General features: G+C 42.6%; 2 protein-coding genes across 3 annotated transcripts; both read right to left on the reverse strand.

The window, feature by feature from the left end:
- Positions 1–694: 694 nt before the first annotated feature.
- Positions 695–4657, reverse strand: LOC126371480 (slit homolog 1 protein-like). The gene is made up of 2 exons (XM_050016791.1): positions 3369–4657; positions 695–1438 (listed from the first exon to the last, which is right to left on the reverse strand). Exons 1-2 carry the CDS (start codon positions 4487–4489, stop codon positions 1168–1170), a joined length of 1392 nt encoding a protein of 463 aa, XP_049872748.1. The 5' UTR covers positions 4490–4657; the 3' UTR covers positions 695–1167.
- Positions 4658–5100: 443 nt separating this feature from the next.
- On the reverse strand, positions 5101–16820 carry LOC126371450 (integrator complex subunit 7). 2 transcript variants are annotated; one of them, XM_050016749.1, is made up of 18 exons: positions 16661–16820; positions 16170–16584; positions 15790–15902; positions 15565–15698; positions 15050–15232; positions 14647–14810; positions 14000–14126; positions 13437–13633; positions 12650–12823; positions 11854–11984; positions 10933–11104; positions 10211–10277; positions 9379–9527; positions 9029–9230; positions 7927–8141; positions 6360–6444; positions 5857–6051; positions 5101–5259 (listed from the first exon to the last, which is right to left on the reverse strand). In XM_050016749.1, exons 1-18 carry the CDS (start codon positions 16746–16748, stop codon positions 5203–5205), a joined length of 2868 nt encoding a protein of 955 aa, XP_049872706.1. In that variant the 5' UTR covers positions 16749–16820; the 3' UTR covers positions 5101–5202. The 2 variants fall into 2 exon arrangements, with proteins under 2 accessions (XP_049872706.1, XP_049872707.1); XM_050016750.1 differs by lacking the exons at positions 5101–5259; positions 5857–6051; positions 6360–6444; positions 7927–8141 and adding an exon at positions 8169–8387.
- Positions 16821–20544: the final 3724 nt, after the last annotated feature.

Raw genomic sequence — 20544 nt, forward strand, 5'->3', positions numbered from 1 at the left:
AGGCCTGTGCCTAGCAGTGGGACGTGTATAGGCTGTTTATATATGTATAAAATACCTACTTTGTTTCATACCTCTGTGCCTCGTTCACAGCATGCTTAATATGAACACCCGAATACATAAAGAACAAGACATTAAGTTATCTATAAAACATTTATTTCAAACGACAACATGTTATAATTCAATACAAAAAAAAAACTTAATAAGTATAATACTTATGTTAAAACACTAAGATATGTTTTTTTACTCAATTGGTGTAGTCATAGGTACAGTCATGAGCAATATAATGTACCCACTTTAGGACTCTGTCGCACTAACATATTTGACATTTAGTGAGACTTACAGTGCCATTTGTCAAAAAAGTTAATGTGACATGGTACCAAAGTGTATACATATTAATGCTCGTGACCGTACATTCATCGCATAATGAACCAAGTACCCACGCCTCATCGAGCTTAGACTTCGTGTGTTAGACTTTTTTTAATCATGAGTTTACTCTTGATACCATTCTGCCTCTTAAAAAGGCTAAGGTTGTGTCGAAGGTGTGACGAACTTACCCCGACGAACGTGCCAAAGTTTTGCCTTAAAGTAGCCCAAGACTGAGTTGAAGGGAACTCCAATAGTGGAAGTGCATTCCAGTAGACCATAATCTTAATACAACATAAAAACAACAACAGATAATAAAAAAAAAAAAAAATAAAAATAAAAAGAGTTTATTTCGGACATGTTCCATAGTGGTTAGTAACAAGCAATAAACAACTTAATCTAGATTATCTACAACAACAGATAATCTACACAACAAAAAAATAAGGCAGATTTCGCCCATACAAAAATATTAACATTAATTAATTTTATTTGACGTGACTTATTGTAGACTTGCCGCAGATGGTATTAACTACTTGGCCGGACAAATGGGGAGCGCTGAAGGCTCTCACCCGGTACAACGTTTAAGACAACAGGTCTGAGGGTGCCCAGTTGGGCGCGGACCTCGGCTCAGGGCGTCGTCTGAGAGGAAAAATACTTGAAAGAATTAATCGACCCTAGTGGGTCGATAGCGATAAGCGCTGATTGAGGGAAATCGTCGACAACGCCAGCGGGGTCGGTATCGGGGTCCTGAAGTGTTTGGTGTCGCGAGCTGATTGGCTGCCTCTATGGCTAGAGTAATCGGGTTTAATTATTTCGTCTGTCATAAGGGTCCGTGGCAGCCAAAGGTAAAACTGTATACGCGGTTGAAGACGAGTACATACTTTGTAGTGCGCTATGTCTAGATTGATACTTGGGTAGAAACAGGTAAACCCATAGAGCTATGGTTGCTAAGACCACGCAAGTACCTATGACTGTTATGGATAGACCCACAATGTGTGCTTGAAGGGGACATGTCAGTTTTTTCGCCTCCAGTTCGAATATCTTGCTGTTTTGAAGCCGCATTGGCGTGGCACAGCTGAAAATAAAACAGAATTAAGTTAAACAGTCTTATTATTATATGTTCGTGCTTCGGAAGGCACGTTAAGCGGTTGGTCCTGGTTACTACTTACTGATGTAAGTAGTTACATGAGCCATGTCAGAGGGTTTTGGCGGCTCAATAGTAACTCTGACACCAAGGTTGATGAGGTTGGTACTCCACCTCACAACCCACACGATAGAAGAAGAATATTATATATTGTCTACCAGAGAATAATTGTGTTATAGACGGCGATACGGCTCACCAGGCGATAGACCTCACGTTGGTCTAACAGAAAGCTCAGTGGGTACTCAGTTCATCTTGCGATGAATGTACCTCTGACTACCCCAATTAGATAAAGTTATTAACTTATGTATGTATGTGATAGGTATTTTTATAGGTAATTTTAAACTTAAAACAAATAGACTAATATAATAGTGATAAACTGCAAGTGCAACCAGTTAATTTATTGCTTTGCAAGAAACTGACTGGACTTTTGCACCTAATCGTACATTGACAAAACACACCTGAGGGTTATCTCATTGTCAAAATAAATGAAAGTAGACCTACTAGAATTATCTACAAGCGACGTGTTTATTCAATTATATCTGCGTAGGTAATAGGTATGTCATGAATTTGAGGATGTTTAAAGAAGTAGATGATAAAGAAAGAGTAGTGAAATTAAAAACGGAACTTTCTACTCCTTTTAAGTTTTATGTTCTGTTAGTTCTATTTTTTTGTATTTGTGCAATAAATTTAACATATAAGATCACGATCCCAAAGGATAGGATGAACTAAGTACCCATACTTAATCGAGCTTTCCGTTAGTGACGGTTATAATTGGCCAATAAGAATTTATTAAAAACATCATAGAAGGGGAAGAAGAGCTTATATGGAACAGATTAAAGAGAAGATGAACGTCGTGTCTTATCAGGAAGTGGAAGAATTTTCCTTTGATAGACAAGAATGGAGAAGGCTACACCAATAAGAGAAAGTGGCTCTTAAATTAGTGATGATGATGATGATGAATTATAAGAATTAAGTTAGATGTAAGGTTTGCAATAGACGATAAATGACTATAAGTATAATTATATCATGTGCTTTCCATGGTTTGTGCCCGGTTAATGACAATAGGCTCGCCCCCTATTGCATGGAAATGAGTAATGGGAGAGGAGCTAGGTGGCGCAGCGGTAAACGCGCTCGGTCTGCGATTGTTGAAGTTAAGCAACTTTCGCAAAGGCCGGTCATAGGATGGGTGACCACAAAAAAAGTTTTCATCTCGAGCTCCTCCGTGCTTCGGAAGGCACGTTAAGCCGTTGGTCCCGGCTGCATTAGCAGTCGTTAATAACCACCAATCCGCACTGGGCCCGCGTGGTGGTTTAAGGCCCGATCTCCCTATCCATCCATAGGGAAGGCCCGTGCCCCAGCAGTGGGGACGTTAATGGGCTGGTGATGATGAGTAATGGGAAAGGAGTGGGTATAACTATACCTCGGCCTACCCCTTCGGGGATATAGGCGTGACGCTTTGTATGTATTTTACGTATATGCGTGCCAGACATAACGCGACGTTATCGGAAAAGATTATCGGATATATCACTTTGCAAGGTAAACATGAGTCATTTGTTATGGCTACTTAATACTTATAACAAAGGATATATTCTAGAAAATCGTTTCGTTTCATAGCAGTTTTTTTGTACTCTAAACCGGCGTACATGCATGAAGAATTTGATGAGAGCGGAAGAAACGAAAGTGGTGTATAGTAATAGGTGTAATTCTGTGGTATCTACCTACCCCAAAGGGAAATAGGCGTGATCTTATGTATGTAGGTTTGTCTTAAGACTCATCAGTTATCTAGAGTTTAAAAATTTAACACTTAAATCAATTTCGAAAAATGGGCAAAAAAATGGTCTGTTAAAATGATAGAACTTACCGTAGTTCCTGATAATCTTGAGGTTGAATCTGCAGTTTCTTCAACCACATCAACCTGCAGTCGCATCTCCACGGGTTGCCTTGAAGATCCAGCCTGATCAGTTGCCCGAATGGTTGCAGCAATGTCTCGTCCAACATAGTCAACCTTGACCCTTTCAACGACAATTTTTCCAGCATAAAGTCATCTGCGTCTTCTAAAACTTCTCGACCGAAGGCCAAAGGGCTAAATTCAACCAAAAATCTGTTCCTGCACAATTCTAAATTGACTAGGCTGTGCAAGGGAGAGAATACATAATCAGGCACTTCCTTTATTTGTAAATTGTTCAGCTTGAGCTCTTTTAGACTCGGTAGGTCTTCGAAATCTTCCATAACGATTACTGGTATGGGATTATCAGATAGATCCAGATATTCCAAAGTAAACGGCAACTCGAAAATCTCACTCAAATTATTGTTTGCAATGACTAGTTTCTTCAAATCGTAAGCGTCGGTGAAAAAGTTTTCTGGAACTTCGTTCAAATTGACCCCTTTAATACTTATGCTAGTTATTTTATGTGTAAGGCCAAAACCGTCTCTATCGAACAGGTTTACTTCTCTCAAACTCTGTCCAATGTTGTTATAGTCAAGAATTATCTCCTTCAAGTTGCTTAAATGATGAAACGCCAACTTATCAAACGTCGTGAAGTTATTATTGGCCAAGTTCAAATACTCCAATTTCTTGATACCTTTAAACGTGTCTTCGTGTACAAATTCTAGTAAATTGTCGCTTAAATCTAGTAATCTTAGTTCAGGTAACTCAAAAACGTTGTTCAGGTGTTTAATCTTATTCAAGTTTAGGTACAACTCCTGCATACTGCTGGAGCGTAGTAGATCCCACGGTTCGACATTGGTGATGTTATTCATTGATAAGTCTAACGAGTGCACTTTCATTGGCAATTTGTACCCGGATTTGAATACATACGGCGAGTTAGAGCAGTCAATGTCTTCCCCTAGGCTATCCTGGGCAGGGTCCGTGTTATAACGTCTTATACACTCACTACCACGTATAGAACCGTTCACATTATAATTATGAAGAATTATTAAAACAAAAACTAGCATAAACATGTTTCTATATTTCACAGTCATTTTCGTGCGAGAGTCAGGTGTGTTGTGGAGTTTCTTATCAGTGCCTTACGTCAGATAGTGTTATCATCAATATTTCTGTTTGATTGTTGGCCATTTCTCTATGTACACACTTGTATTTTTAGATTTTTTAGGTCGACTGTCGACATGGTCTGCAGATAACGGATTAATAACAAAACATACTGCGCATTCGTTTGGTTTAGAATGACAAACAATAGGGTATTTTTGTCATACCTAATTAATAATATACAACCAGTATGCCACCTTAGTACAAATAATATTCTGATTATGAAAATATAAAAAAGGGTAATAAAGATGTCGGTCGATAGTAATTTACATCCTACAATAACTGGTTATTTATCAGATAACACTATTGATTTGTCTCTTTCTAAGTACCGAGCGAGTCTTATTGAGTTAGTTATATTTAAATATAGATTTTTTGTATAAAAATATTAAAAACTTCATTAAAAAGTCATCAATTAATTTATCCCGTACGAAATTTCGTGTAAAACTGTCTCGCATAAGACAAGTTCACATAAGGAAGTTATCATACTACTTATATATACAGCGCGCATATTCACACTTTAATGGTTTTTAAATTATATACTCTTCGATACTGATAACGTTTTTATTTCATTATATTTTTTAAAAACCTTTCAAAACTTGCAATTATTTATTAATATTCCTATTACTTATAAATAAAATGTAACTTATCGCTAGAATCTGGCCCTTGTAGTTTGCGCGGTGCTCTTCGAAGTCGGGTCGTCGTGGGCCTAAAAATGAAAACTATGAATTAGCTACTTCGTATTTATTGTTAAACTGGGAAGTAGCGAGACCCTCCCAACAGTAATTCTATTGGTTCCTGCAGGGCTGCATACCTCAAGTAATCACTGTAAACGTAAATTGAGTAAGTAAGGTATTTTTTACATTTTTAAATGTAAATAGTTATTTTTATAAGTGTGTATGCAATCTAAAAAAAACCTGTCCTAAAGTAGGCTGAATGACGTTTAATGCCTTTGCTTAGTTTGTATTAAAACTTTAACGTTGACGTTTTGTTAGGGTAATGTGCTCTAATAATCTGGATGCTTCTCCAAAAATGATTAAGATGACCAAAGACTAGGCTGTATGGGCTAAGTTCCCTTTGCCTGCCCGAACGGCCAAATAAAAACTAAATGTGCCCTATAAATAACATTTTGTGAATTATTCGATACCTATGGTGGTATTAATAAACTAATCTCAGCTTCGAGACTGCCCTCAAGATCATGTCAATGTGACAGTTCTCATATAAAAACAGGGACTTGAGCATGATCTTGAGGGCAGTCTCAGCTGAGATTGGTTTATTAATACCACCCCTAGACAGTATTATATACCTTGATAACGCGGGCAGTCCTGGGTCCCGTGTTCCACAGTTGGCCCTGCTCGTCCACGAAGGCACACTCCACGGCTACTGTATACAGTCCTGGCTGGGTTACTGAAACCAGCTGCTGTGCTGAGAAGAAGTCGCGTACGGGAGTCACCGTTTGTACCGCGGTCAGAATTGGTGGGATATTCGTTAGTTCCACAGTCTGGAATAGAAGAACAAATTGTGAATTTTCATCGGATTGGGCAAGGCCAGGAAACTATAACTTGTAGAAGTTATTAAGGTTATTATTGAGCCGCCAAAGGCCTCTGACATGACTCACGTAATCACTACCGGGGCCAACGGCTTAAGCTTTGAAACACGGATCATCTTACTTTCGGACAATCGGGTGACCAGCCTGCAACCTGCATTATCCTGACCAAACCAGGAGCTCAAAAAGCCTTCGCGTCATGTCCTCACTGGGATTTGAACTTGAAACCTCTGGACCGTGAGCAGTTATAATACAAAACTGACCTGCGACTTTTCGTTTGTACGTGGGTGTGGCGTCGCTGTCACTGTGATCTGAACGCCCTTCACTTCCCGTTGGGGCTGCCTCTTACTGTAAACATGTCATTCTATTTTAAACTTATCTATATTACAATAAGTAACTCTTATTGTGCATCGAAAAAGACGATATAGTATTCGAAGAGAGAAGATAAAAAGAATTTCCTTGGATGTAATTTTTGGCATATTTGACTTGCTATAGCAATGACAGAAACGACGAAGAGTTGGGTAGGACTAGTAGATTTTTCGAAGGAAATCTATACCAGCCTTGCGGCATGGCAAATAGAGGGTGTTAGTGACATCGTAACGAATACTGAGTGGGATGATTCAGACCATGATTCTGAGTTTATATCAAGTGGAATTTCCTGTCGCAAAATTCATAAAAAATTTAGATTTTTTTTAAATTGTTTTCAGTCCCATATTGTGCTTTAAGCTGCATAGAACCCACATTTAAAATAACAAATAAAAATTACTAATTATTAAATTTTATCAATGTAAAACATCAATAAATAATAACGTACCTACAACTTCAGCTGTGCACAGGTGAATAGCCGCACGGGTCAAGGGCAACGCGCGCCAATAAAGTAGGCATTACGAACAGATACTATTTCTTTCTTTGTCACCTGCACCATAAACATGCTTCTCTCTCTAGTCGTCGGCTCGACTCGGCCGCGGCCGGAGCGACTGCGTCTGTGATGCTTTGCGCTAACGCCGCCGCGCGCTTCCGCTCAGTCGAATACTAACCTTGACCCGAATCGCGTGATGTTTTTCGAGGATATTTTTTTCGTGTTTGTGAGTGTTTTGTGTTTGTATTATTCTGTAAATGAGTAGTGTCGACTATGATGATGGTTCATAGACCATTTACTGCGCAAAAGTATGGAAGATTCTTGATGTTTTATTAAAGAGCAAGGTGTTGTGTTTGTGAGTGCGTGTGATACCTACCTACCGCGGAGGAAACGCGATGTTGCATACCTACGTGACGTGACATGTTCTAGGGTACCTACCTAGGTACTTCATCCGAAGGAATAACAATTAAGGTAAGGTAAGAGTAGGGTTTTTATTGTTAATTAGTTAGGAACATTTTAATAACAGTACAGTAGGTACCATGTGTGAAAAATCGTGGCAGTAGGTGTTCTACTTCAACAAACTCAACAATTTTTAAACGTTGAACCACTAAGCATCTAAATACAAGAGAATGAAAACTCCTACCTAGATATCAACATGGTATCACGCACGCGTAACGTAGCCGCGCGTAGGTTTAGCGACTGTTTCGCGTTGTTCGACTTACATTGCGGCATAGTAAAAATTCAAAATCTTAATTAAACATGTGCGATAAGGAAAACACCCACCATCGTTTTTAGTACAATCAAATAGGCGTTCTATTTTTTTTTCGTTACGATGTCACTAACACCCTGTATATCGAGGGGTTTGACCAATATCCGTGCGGCGTTTATCTACGTAGACACAGTATTCGCTACGTATATTGGTCGAAATCTGGGCAGAGCTCGCCGACGGCTTGTTCGCAGAGTGTGGTTACCTGAGCGGCACGGCGGGCAGGATGACGCCCTCCAGCTTGAGCGCCAGGCGGTGCGACACGGGCAGCGCGGCGGCGTGGTCGGCGGGCGGCGCGCGCGCGGCCGGCGCCAGCGACACGCGGCACAGCGCGCCGCCCGCGCGCCCCGCGCACACGCCGCGCGGCCACAGCGCGCCGCCGCCGCACGCGCGGGCCGCCGCCAGCGCCGCCTCCGCGTGCTGCGGGGTATATCATGTATATGGGCGGCGGGCGGCGCCAGCGACACACGATTTCTCTCGCGGCGAGAAAGAGTCGCGTGCTTACGGTGCTAAGCTCACTGCTCCCCCAAGCACATGACACACTGCGCTTGCGCGATTCCTCGATCATTACCTTCACAAGATTTTAAGGTATCTGAGACCTCGATTTCGGAGATAACAATCTTCGACTCCGCTAAAGCCAACGCCAATCCTGTTTTCTCTGCCTCCCTATAAAATCATACATTCCCGAGTCATCCTAACTCTGCCAAAGCTGCTGATTATATACCCAAAGAATCTGTAATAAAAACAATCCTGGTATCTGGTTTTTTTTTTAGTCAAGTTGTGTCTATTGGTGAGGACCTGTAAATGGCTGTTTGTTTTTTAGTATGAACTATTATTTTGTATCGTTAGCTTTTGGTTTTCCAATGAAAATAAATAAATAAATCTCTGCCTCCCTATAAACCGCCATCTCTGGAACACTCTCATCATCTATATGACACTCACCCGGTGCGTGGCGAGTGTGTTGGTGGTAAGGTTATCGAACAACTTGCTGGATATGTTTACAAGCGCGGCGCTTGCATAGAGCGCCCTATTCTATGACACTTGTACTCACCCAGTGTATGCCGAATGGATTGGTGATGGGGTTATCCAGCAACTTCCTAAAGATGTTTGCAAGCGCGGCGCCAGCTTCTATACGATATTGACATTGTGAACGCGGTCATCGGGATCAAACCCTATAGGGTACGAATGCCCCTTACACCGGTTCTCAGGTGGCATAGCCGAGCTGCATTGTGGGACGGAAGCTTACACTGGGCATATAATAAAATATGAAATATCTATATGGAACTCATCATCTATATGACACTCACCCGGTGCGTGACGGGCGGGTTGGTGGTGGGGTTATCGAGCAGTTTGCTGGAGATGTCTGCAAGCGCGGCGCTGGCACAGAGCGCCATCTTCTCCTCGAGGGTGGTCGGCTTCAGCACAGCGGTCACCGGCTCAGCGCGTTCCTGACTGCCGCATGTGATGCGCTCTAGGAACTGGGCTAGTTGGGTGTATGTGTGTTGCGAACTGGCGAGTGCGGTCAAGGATTATATTGGGTTTTTGAAGAGGACATTTGAAAATGGAATATTGCTCTAACATATGTTTAATTGGTTGAAGTGGCTTGTTCCAGGTCATTATTTTAAGAGGCTGTGTGGACATGGTATTAAAAGGATACATATGCAAGTGCCGCAGCGTAGACTCGTCAGCGTGGAAGGCCATCCGCGCGATGTCTCCGTACCGCTGCGCGACAGCAGCCACGGCCCGCGCCGCCTTGCGCAGTGCGCCTGCGCAGGCGCCTGCCTTCGCTGCCGGGTCACGCGCCGCCTGGGGTATAATGCGTCATGTAAGGTGCTTATTGTTTTTTTACCGAATTATAATGTTACACCTGAACGTTTGACAAAGAGCAATGGAGAAACATCCTTGGCATCAAAAGAAGTCATCCCGTCAGAAATACTGATATCCGTTTAAAACCAGGGATCAGATAAGTTGGATGAAAGAAAAAGTTGAAGTAGAATTGGGCTAGCCATGTTGGCTGAATGCACCCGGAGAGATGGCCTAAAGCGCTCACGCTTGGGGTACATATGGACGTCGCAGCCGAGTCAGGCGCAAAAGAAGATGGAAAGACGATTTGGATGCCTTTAAAGGGGATTGGCAGAACTTCTGCCTGGATAAGATCTGTGGAAGAGGACAGGGGAGGCCTTTGCTCAGCGATACGATACACATACATACATAAACTCCCGCCTATTTCCCATCGGGGTAAGCAGAGATTATGGTATTCAATTTGCTTCGATCCTGACATACTTCTCTTGCCTTCTCCATATTCATCAATCGTTTCATACACGCACGCCGGTTCAGAGTAGATCGTACTGAATTTTTTCCAAGGACATCTCTAATTTGGTCAATGTACGTTCTTCTAGGTCTTCCTCTGCCAGTTCTACCACCTATCTTTACTTTATATACTGCTTTCGTAATACGATATGGTACGATAGGTTAGAAAAAATAAATACCTGAGCGTTAGCGTGCGCGATGGCGGGCGGCGGTTGCGTGCACAGCGCGGCGGCGGCGTGGGCAACCCTGTGTAGTGTACAAACCTTTCATTAGTCATCAGCTAGACAAAACTCAATATCCTTATGGCGTCAATCTGGCCATAGACCTCGCCCTAACACCTAAAGTATACAGGGTATTAGTGACATCGTAACGAATACTAACTACCGTCGCAAAATTGTTTTTCTTTTTAATAAGATGAATCATCTCCCTCAGTATTCGTTACGATATCACTTACATTCCGTAGAAGTACGTATAGGTAGCCATACAAGTGCGTATGAGTGTTAGTGCCACCATAACAAATACTGAGGGGGATGACTCAGATCATGATTCAGAGTTGATATCAAGTGGAATTTCCTGTCGGAAAATTCATGACAATTTTAATATTTTGTTTTATTATTTTCAGTTCAAAATTTCACTTGATACCCGATTCCTGTCGTTTCACTGAATAGAACATAGATTGTTTATTATAAAAGCCAAAACACAAAAACAAGACAATAACATCATTTCAAATTTTCACAACATAATTACAGAAAGGCCAAGGCATTGAACACTTAAGGACTCGATCGGGCACGGCGGCAACCGCGCTTCAGACTACAGAGCACTTTAACTTAATACTGATTCGGACACGCATGCGCGTAAAAGAATGTACAACGTAATAAAAGTATATGGTACGAGAAGCGACCTGGCCAGCGCCCGTGTGGCGGCGGCGCGCGCGTGCAGCCAGGCGGCGGGCAGCGGCGTGCAGGCGGCGCAGCCCGCGCAGCCGGGCGCGCAGCCGCCGCCGCCGCCCGCGCTGCTGTAGCAGCCCGCCGCCACCTCCCAGCCCGCGCTCGCCGCTTCCAGCCCGGCTATGCCTGCAATAATGGCGAGTAACGTAAAAAGTTGCCATTATAACATCCACCTAACACGTCTAACAGTTACTTTCGGATGATCAGGTGATCAGCCTGTAATGTCCTAACCAAACCCTGACACCAGGGTTGATGAGGTTGGTACTCCACCTCACAACCCACACGCTAGAAGAAGACGTCTAACAGAAAGCTGTGGGTACTTAGTTAATCTTGTACAGACCTCTGATTACCCCAATTGATGATCGGTTGCGCGTTAGACTTGTGTCAGACCTAATTGACCAGTTAGTTCCTCCCACATAACAGAGATGGCGCGTATCGGTTTTGCAACGCGCTAACAAAGTTTGCACCTTTGCATCGTCGATTCTCTAGCTTGTGGCTAGCGAGGACTATCTCTGTTCGGTACCCCGACACATCCTTTAGCGGCAACATACCCTCACCGCCAAAGATTCAAATGAATTCTTGGTTCTGATGCAGTAAGTAGGTGATGCACAATCTGCCATTATGTATCAGGTTAGCTTCCACAACCGAACTGCTCACGGAATTGGCTATACATTGCCTTGGTTTTAACAGTCGAACAAGCGCATCAGAAGATTAGAGATAAGGGATTTAGAATTCGAAAGATTATCCCAATTTCAAAATATTGGACAGAAAAGTTCCTTTCGAAGAAAACAACCGAAAATCCACTTAAAAAAAATAACTAAGATCAACTTTGACTTTTTATCCAAAACATTTAGAGAACAGTTGAAATAACTTACCCTCTTGCAGCAACGTAGCGTCAGCAGATGCGGCCCGATATAGCGCAGTCAGCCAGCGTTGAGCTGACTCCGTCGGGGCTTCTTCTGACAGACGCTTCAGTAGATCCGCTGCCAGGCTGTGGTGGCCGTATCTGTGGAATAGTTCTGGAGTTGGTCTTCTATTCACCAATACAATTGGCTCGACCACTATAGACGGCATTACAGCTTACCGCCTATCACGTTGCTCTAACAGATAGCTTGGTGAGGTGCAAAATATCGTCGAGTTCAAGATAAATTATGAATTTCTGATTACTAAATAAAGATAGGAGGAGCTCGATGGCGCAGCGGTAAACGCGCTCGGTCCGCAATTGTTGAAGTAAAGCAACTTTCGCAGAGGCCGGTCATAGGATGGGTGACCACAAAAAAAAAAGTTTTCATCTCGAGCTCCTCCGTGCTTCGGAAGGCACGTTAAGCCGTTGGTCCCGGCTGCATTAGCAGTCGTTAATAACCACCAATCCGCACTGGGCCCGCGTGGTGGTTTAAGGCCCGATCTCCCTATCCATCCATAGGGAAGGCCCGTGCACCAGCAGTGGGGACGTTTATGGGCTGATGATGATGAAATAAAGATAGATCTAAAACTAACGAAAAACTTGTTTGCGAATAAACACGATATTTGCAAAGAGACAAAAGACTAGGATATTATTGCGTTAACGGCAATGAGATTGGCCGCTGTTCGAAGAACGGGTGGTTCGTGTGTGAATACCTAAATATCTATTACACAGGGAGAAGACAATAGTGCAATAGGAATTTATCTTACCTCAGAGCAGCTCTAGCAATCCTGTACCTAGTCCAGCCATCTGCGCGGTATATCACTGCCATCACCCTGGTTTGCCAGGACATGTTGATCTTGCAAGTGAGGGCTGTGCTCGCTCGCTCTTGGAATATCACCGTGCAGAGAAGAACTAGGGCTGTGCCATCGTCGTCGGAATCTCTGGGGGTTAACGCGTTTTATTTAGCGTTAAAATGTGGAAGTTCTTATTGTAAATCAATAAATCCGTAGACTATACAGAGCGGTCCATAGCATAATTGGAAAAGAAGTGAGATTTTTTAGTTAAGGATGGATGTGACTTGGGGTGCAGGTGTGGTGCCAACCCTAAAATGATGGTTCATTTGATATTGTGTCCAAACAATTGCACGCTTTAACATATCGCGAAAGCTACCGACTATTTAGACGACAATATTCGTAGCAGTTTTGGAGCTTTGGGGAAAAGAAAAAGGTGTAGTGAACGACTAGTATAACATAAGCAAATACTACGTATCATATCGATGATTGATTTTTATCTCAAACACCATCATCTCCCTAGCATTATTCCGTTTTTCACAGGGTCCGCTTACCTAACCTGAAGATTTGACAGGTCCGGTTTTTTTTACATAAGCGACTTCCTGTCTGACTTTCCAACCAGCGAAGGGAAAACCAGCCCAGTACAGGTTAGGTCCCATACCTCCGAAAATGCATTTCTCGGGAATGTGGGTTTCCTGTCGATGTTTTCCTCCACCGCTGAGCACGTGATAACCAAAGCAATAATGTAAAGAAGCCGTGTCACCCCAGCAGCTGCGCGTCCAGCGCGTGCAGCAGCGCGGGCATGGCGGGCGCCAGGCAGCGCGCGTGCGGCCCGCCGCCCAGCGCCGCCAGCGCCTCCAGCAGCGCGCAGGCGCGCGCGCCGCCCGCCGCCAGCTGCCGCCCCACCACGCTGCACGTGCGCGCCGCGAACGCGCCCGGCTCCGCCCTGCTCAGCTGCACCTGCAACGTACTCCTTTGACTCACTTCCTATCTCCACAGATTCCAACTAGTCAAATCACTCACTGTTTACTATACGCCAAAACACAAAATTACTATGGAATTTATATGTAAAAGCAACCTGTGACAAAAAAAAACCAAACGTTTAAAAACGTTTTGTCAGCTTTAGATCTGTCTTTCGGAATTTCATAATTTATCTTGAACCTAGGAAACTGCCCAATTCTAAACTACGATTGGCAAAAATATCATTGAATTTACAGAAGTTCACTACCTCTTTAAGTTTTTTTAAATGATGAAGGTCTGACGTAGGGATGAAGTAGGGATGGTTAAATGAATGTTGGTGTAAATGGCCTTAAAATGAACACTCACCAAACACTTCAGTGCCATCCGCAAGGGTTTGGAGTTGTTTTGCCCGGTGGGCACGCCCGTGGAGATTACTATAGACTCCAGGGCCAGCATCAGATCTGCGCCTTCCACAGGTAGATTCTCTTCGTAGCTGGCATCAAATAAACCATTCAGAATTGTGGAAATTTAACTGTAGAATTGTACTAATAGAAGATTTTACACACACAGCGAAATTTTCTTAAATATACAACTCAACATAAAAACGGAGACTCACGGAGACACGAGTTTATTTAAATTTGACTTTGGAACTTTGTTATCAAGATTTAATACCCACTGTCAAATAAATAACATTTATTTTTTACTCGTATTTAATATTTTTCTGATGATCCCTACGAAACATAAACTGACGCGCGAGGTGTTCTGGTTTTTTTGATGAGAAGCATAATTATACCTATCACGTTTTCGAAAATAAAACCCTCTACGTGAAATTTTTGTATCTTACGCCTCTAGATTTATATTTGGGTCTGGGTGTGTATGGTGGCACTGCGTCGTGTGTATACGTGTATGTGTGTGTGTGCGTGCGTGGGTATAAGTGCGTGCGTGCACGTGGTAGTGCGAGCGTTTGTGCGTACATGTGTGTATATGTATAGCTAACATAACTGTGTACTCACCAATGCACACAGATCTTGGTCAAGACAGCGGCGGCGGTGGCCGCCTGCATCAGGTCGGCGCTGAGAGCCGCGTCGCTGCAGAACTGGCGCAGTGGACTCGCCTCGGACTCCGCCCCCGCTGGGCACCCGGCCGCTGCGCAGATAGCTGGACATTCTACTAGTTTCTGTCGAACAGATATAAAGAAGTCTCATTAAGGTTGTATAGCAACGCAAATATAAAAAGCCAAGCAGTTCAAGAGTTCTGCGAGGTGGCGCAGGCCTGATGATGCACTCGGCCTGTCTCAGCGCGGTGAATATATCGGATATCTCTTTTAGTCTTGGTGTCTTGCCATAATGCTATCTCTCTTTGAGAGTGGGAGAGGGAAAACTATGCCTACTTATTTTTCTCTTTTGCGAATCTTACCTGCATAACTTGCAGACATAGCATGACGTCAGAATTCTGTGAGGCGGCACAGGCAACCAAGTGTCTGATGCACTCGGCTGGCCACAGCGCAGCGTGGGCCCCCAGCTTGCGGAGCCCCAGTAGGGCTGCGCGGCGAACGGCTGATCGGGCGTCCTTCATTGCTATGCTTAGGAGGAGCTCCACCTGTGGGGAGAACGAAATTACAGGGTACCCTTAGCGCTCCCCATTTGTATGAGCCATCAGCACTCCCCATTTGTATGAACCCTACGCGCTCCCAATTTCTTTGGATGGCATTAACTACCAGGCAAGTAATTAATGAAGTGTCTGTGAATAAATTGTTAAACTTTTCCCAATGTTAAAAAATGGGGAAATTACAGTAGGAATCTTAATTGTAGCTTGAGGTAGGAAATCTAACAAGCCCGTTAAACCCCCCCTATACGTACCGACCCCGTCAGCTCGAGGTGCCTGGCCCAGCGAGTGCTTTGGTATACAGAAATCAATAATAAGTATCCTACCTGATCAGGAACATGCAGCACAGTGTCTGAAGCGATAGCTGTCAGTGCGGAGATCGCGGCGCGCACGGCCAGAGACGCGGGGAACCGCTCTAACAGGGACCGTAGTAGCTTCAGGACGCCTTGGGCTCTCACTGCTGTTGTAAAATTGTTGGAAATAAGAAGACCAGTTTTTTATTGACTTTGAACTTTGACCATATTGCCATCTAATGAAAGAGATGAGGTTACCTCCTCCATGCACTGTCCTCAGTGCCCGCACTAGTTTGGCGCGGCGCTCCGCCCCCGTGCTCTCGCACTCCACCATGTCTGATAATTTGTTGCACATCGACACTGCAAATGCACTGTGAGAAAAACCAAGTAATATACGACTCAGTCAAAATGTTGTTGTTTATTTCTTGCCAATATTTCTCATTCTAAACACAAACATTCTTTCTTTTCAACTTATCAAATATGAATTAAGTTTTTAGATTCAGATTATGACATTAGATAGAGTCTAATAATGGTCCACTAGTTCATTAAAAACTTAGATCTGATTCATTTATTTAACTACTACATAGGTACCTACCTACTATATTTTCAAGCAGACCATAAAAATATTGTCAACTTACTTAGAATGTGCTGCAAATCTGGTGGTAGCGTAGATAGCAGCGTCAACTTCAACATTGTCATGGCTGTCTAGGCCTCGTCTGATGGCATGATGGACATTCTGCCTTTCAGGAATAATCCCAGCCACTGCCCCGAGTGTCCTCAAAGCCAAAGCCCTAGCCACGGGGTCATTTGAATGAAGAACACTGAAGACCCTACGAAGAAACTCGTCGACATTCAAGATTTTGTCCAAATGTTTCTCGCTCTGCTGGCACACACGCAGCACCCAAAGACGCAAGAAATTGTTTCCCATACGAAAAACATCGGCGAGTTTTAGGAATGACGAGTTTATTAGAATGGGAAAAGGGTACTTCTCAAAGAGACGTGGAAAGCGGACGATGGCCTCGCATTGTTCGCCCACTTTACCCGATCTTAGTCCTAAAACAAAAGTAAATCATCAGGAACATTCGAAAATTCGGCTTGTTATGGATGGTTGAAGGTTATGCCAAATTACCTTTGTCTAATTCAGTCAAAGCTGAATTAGCATCTTGCTCAGGTTCACCAGCACTATCGTTAAACGTATTTAATCGAACACCGATCATTTTGAACTGATATTTTAAAAGTTATTGAGGAAATTCATCAACAACACCAACAGTAACCAAAACAAGTGTCACTTTTAGTTTTAAACTCAGGTTTTAAATAGCAGTTTATTAAGTTACTTTAAAAAAGGCGAATATGCGAGTGACAAAGAGAGTATTATACAGACTAACGTCATACCTTTTACTGTTCTAATATTGCGTTCATTACACTATTTATGCGACAAAAGCACTCCTAATTTAATAGTGCCATCTGTTGAATGTTATTTATAACTTTATCTTTTATGCAAGATTGTCGTAACAATAATAAATTATAGATGTCGCTACTAGTAACACTTCTTAATTTGGTCTTTGCTTCTTACAATAATGTTGAAAGTTTTGGTTATTGTGTTATTTATTATTCATCATCATCAGCCCATTAACGTCCCCACTGCTGGGGCACGGGCCTTCCCTATGGATGGATAGGGAGATCGGGCCTTAAACCATCACGCGGGCCCAGTGCGGATTGATGGTTATTAACGACTGCTAATGCAGCCGGGACCAACGGCTTAACGTGCCTTCCGAAGCACGGAGGAGCTCGAGATGAAAACTTTTTTTATGTGGTCACCCATCCTATGGTTATAGGATAGGTTATAGGCCTTTGCAAAAGTTACTTCAACAATCGCAGACCGAGCGCGTTTACCGCTGCGCCACCGAGCTCCTCGGATATTCCTTATTCTATGTCTTACTTTTGTTTTAAATCGTATGGGCGTCAGCCGTCACACACACACAGATGCACGTGTACGATAACATCGATGTATAACGAGTTTGTATGAAGTGTCCGGGGGTGCTGGTCATCAACTATTAGGATCCAATGACCAATAACTGTCCTTACAAACTTACCCAGGTAAGTACTTAGGCTGTAATTCCCGTCTTCCAAGTTGTCAACTTGTTAGATTACGGCGTATTACAGGAGGGCTCGTTTGTCAAAGAGTATTACAGGGTATTACACGTAATTACACCTGCAATGAGAGACGTGTATGGGCCAATTAGCAAAATTACAGGCCGAACCTAATCAGAGGATTGAAGGATAAAGCCAGAGTTTGGTTACAGCGGCCCGGTTGATTAGACGGTGGCAGTCGATCGATTCTGTTTGGTAGGATTGTTAGTAAATATCTATCTAAGTAGGTAATATACATACCTACCTACCCACTAGTATTACTTTTAGCTTTGCTATAGTGTTGTTTGAGTAACCCAGTTAGAATACCGCTTGACTCTCACTGTAAGTTGTATAATAATATTTTATGTTTATTTATTTTATTTATGAAATAATAAATAAATAAATAGGTTATGATATTAAAGGAGATGGAATCAATCTAGACATAAACTACTTACTTCTAATAATTATATATTTTTGCACATAAATAATTATTATTTTAGACCACATCGTCACTTACCATCAGGCTTAGAATAAGGAATAATACTACGTCTAGAACGGCAACTCTCCGCCCCCCACCAGCGTCTGAGTTAGGTTTACCTCACCCCCTCGAACAGTTTGAATCGTATGGCGTCAAACAGCACACACACAGATGCGCGTGTACGATAACATCAATGTGTGGTGTCTGTGTAAAACGAAGTTGTTTGTATGAAGTGTCCGGGGTGTGCATCAGGTGAGATAATGGTCAAACGCGAGCCTATTTTATTAAAAAAAAAAAAAACTTTTTTTTTTGGTGACTTGGTCCGGAACCCTCCTCTTCCAGCTCTACCATTATGGTATTGTATTCCAAAGATTACCTCAAAAAAGTTATTTAAACGTGTTACACAATATATCTGTGAAATATCGTTAAAATTCCATCCTCTCCGTTTCTCACAGCTAAAGATTAGCCTTAATGACACACAGGTGTGCCTAAAGTTCAACTTAGCAGTTATGTAATACCAGATAAAGTAAGTAGGTAGGTATACCTACCTTACTGGAACTCGTAACTCAAATGAGATATTTGAACAAACGTCAAAGCCTCGGCATATAAGCTCGGGTCCATAAATAATCAAAAAACCACCACACGGGCCCAGTGCGGATTGGTGGCTATTAACGACTGCTAATGCAGCCGGAACCAACGGCTTAACGTGCCTTCTGGAGGACGGAGGTGCTCGAGATTAACTTATTTTTTTTTGTGGTCACCCACCCTATACCTTTGCGAAAGTTGCTTAACATCAACAATCGCAGACCGAGCGCGTTTACCGCTGCGCCACCGAGCTCCTCTTTATTTATTTATTAGTACTGCCACATTATTATTAGCTTTACCATTATGGTATTCTATTCTAAAGATTACCTCACATATTTAAACGTGTTACTCAATATCTCTGTGGAATATCGTTAAAATTCCATCTCGCCTCTTTAATATTATTATAGAATACTGAAGAGGAAGGCCTAGGCGAACATACCGCGATCACGTACCTAACTATATTCTACTAAACTACTCGTCAATAGTTAGCCGTGATAGCCCAGTTGGTAGAACGCTTGCCTCTCACTTTGAGGTCACAGCTTCGAATCCAGCACAGGCCTAAACCAATGATTGTCGAATTTGTTTTCGAATTCATGTTTGAATCATAAATGATTATCACGTGCTCTGCGGTGAAGGAAAACATGAGGAAACTCACATTCCCGAGAAATGCATTTTCGGAGGTATACGTCACTGGTTTTTCTTTCGCGGGTTGGAAGGTCGGACAGGCAGTCGCTTCTGTAAAAAACAGGATCTGTCAAATCTTCAGGTTAGGTAAGCGGACCCTGCGAAAAACGGAATAATGCTAGGGAGATGATATAATTTATTATTCGTCAATAGTTATTCACCATTCATATAATATCACTACACTTTTGTGGACCCCATTGTCTTTAAACAGACAGTCAATGAATACGTCGCATGCGCAGTCTCTTTCACGAAAACAATAGGTACTAGTGTCACCAATGTTTTACGATTAAAATTAAAGGAGTATTTAGCTATAGGGTAGTTTCCAACTAGTCAAATCAGTTACTTTTTAATTACATTGTTTAAAGTTTACGCGGTTATTATCTTTAATTATGATAATAACCGCGTCTGATGAGACTCCCGATATTCCGACACCACAGGGTTTAGGGAGTCTCATATCCCTACTTTAAACGCGGTAAGAACCCGTTATTATGTGTTTTAATTACTTTTGAATAACCGTCAAAACACAAAATTACTATGGAATTTGTATGAAAAAGCAACCTGTGACGTCACAGAAAAACGTGATAAAATGTCTGACTTATTGTCATGATTTTCTTGATTAAAATTCATAAATAAGTTAAATAGAACAAGGAAAATGTTTTTCGTTAGTTTTACATCTGTCTTTACTTAGTACTTAATCAGAATTTCACAATTTATTTTTGACTTGGGAAACTACTAAATTGTACATAACATACATAAACAGCCTATATACGTCCCACTGCTGAGCACAGGCCTCTCCTCAATCAACCGGAGGGGGTACGGAGCATACTCCACCACGCTGCTCCAATGCGGGTTGGTGGAGGTGTTTTTACGGCTAATAGCCGGGACCAACACGGCTTAACGTGCCCTCCGAAGCACGGAATCATCTTACTTTTTCGGACAATCAGGTGATTCAAGCCTGAAAAGTCCTTACCAAACAAAGGACAGTCTCACAAAGTGATTTCGACAATGTCCCCATCGGGAATCGAACCCGGACCTCCAGATCTTGAGCCTAACCCTCTCACCACTAGACCACGGAGGCTGTTCTACTCAATTGTAATCAGTGTTTAATCTTAATCCTTCCGGATTGGAACAATGGT

Source organism: Pectinophora gossypiella, chromosome 12, assembly GCF_024362695.1.
Source record: "Pectinophora gossypiella chromosome 12, ilPecGoss1.1, whole genome shotgun sequence".
Lineage (NCBI taxonomy): Eukaryota > Metazoa > Arthropoda > Insecta > Lepidoptera > Gelechiidae > Pectinophora > Pectinophora gossypiella.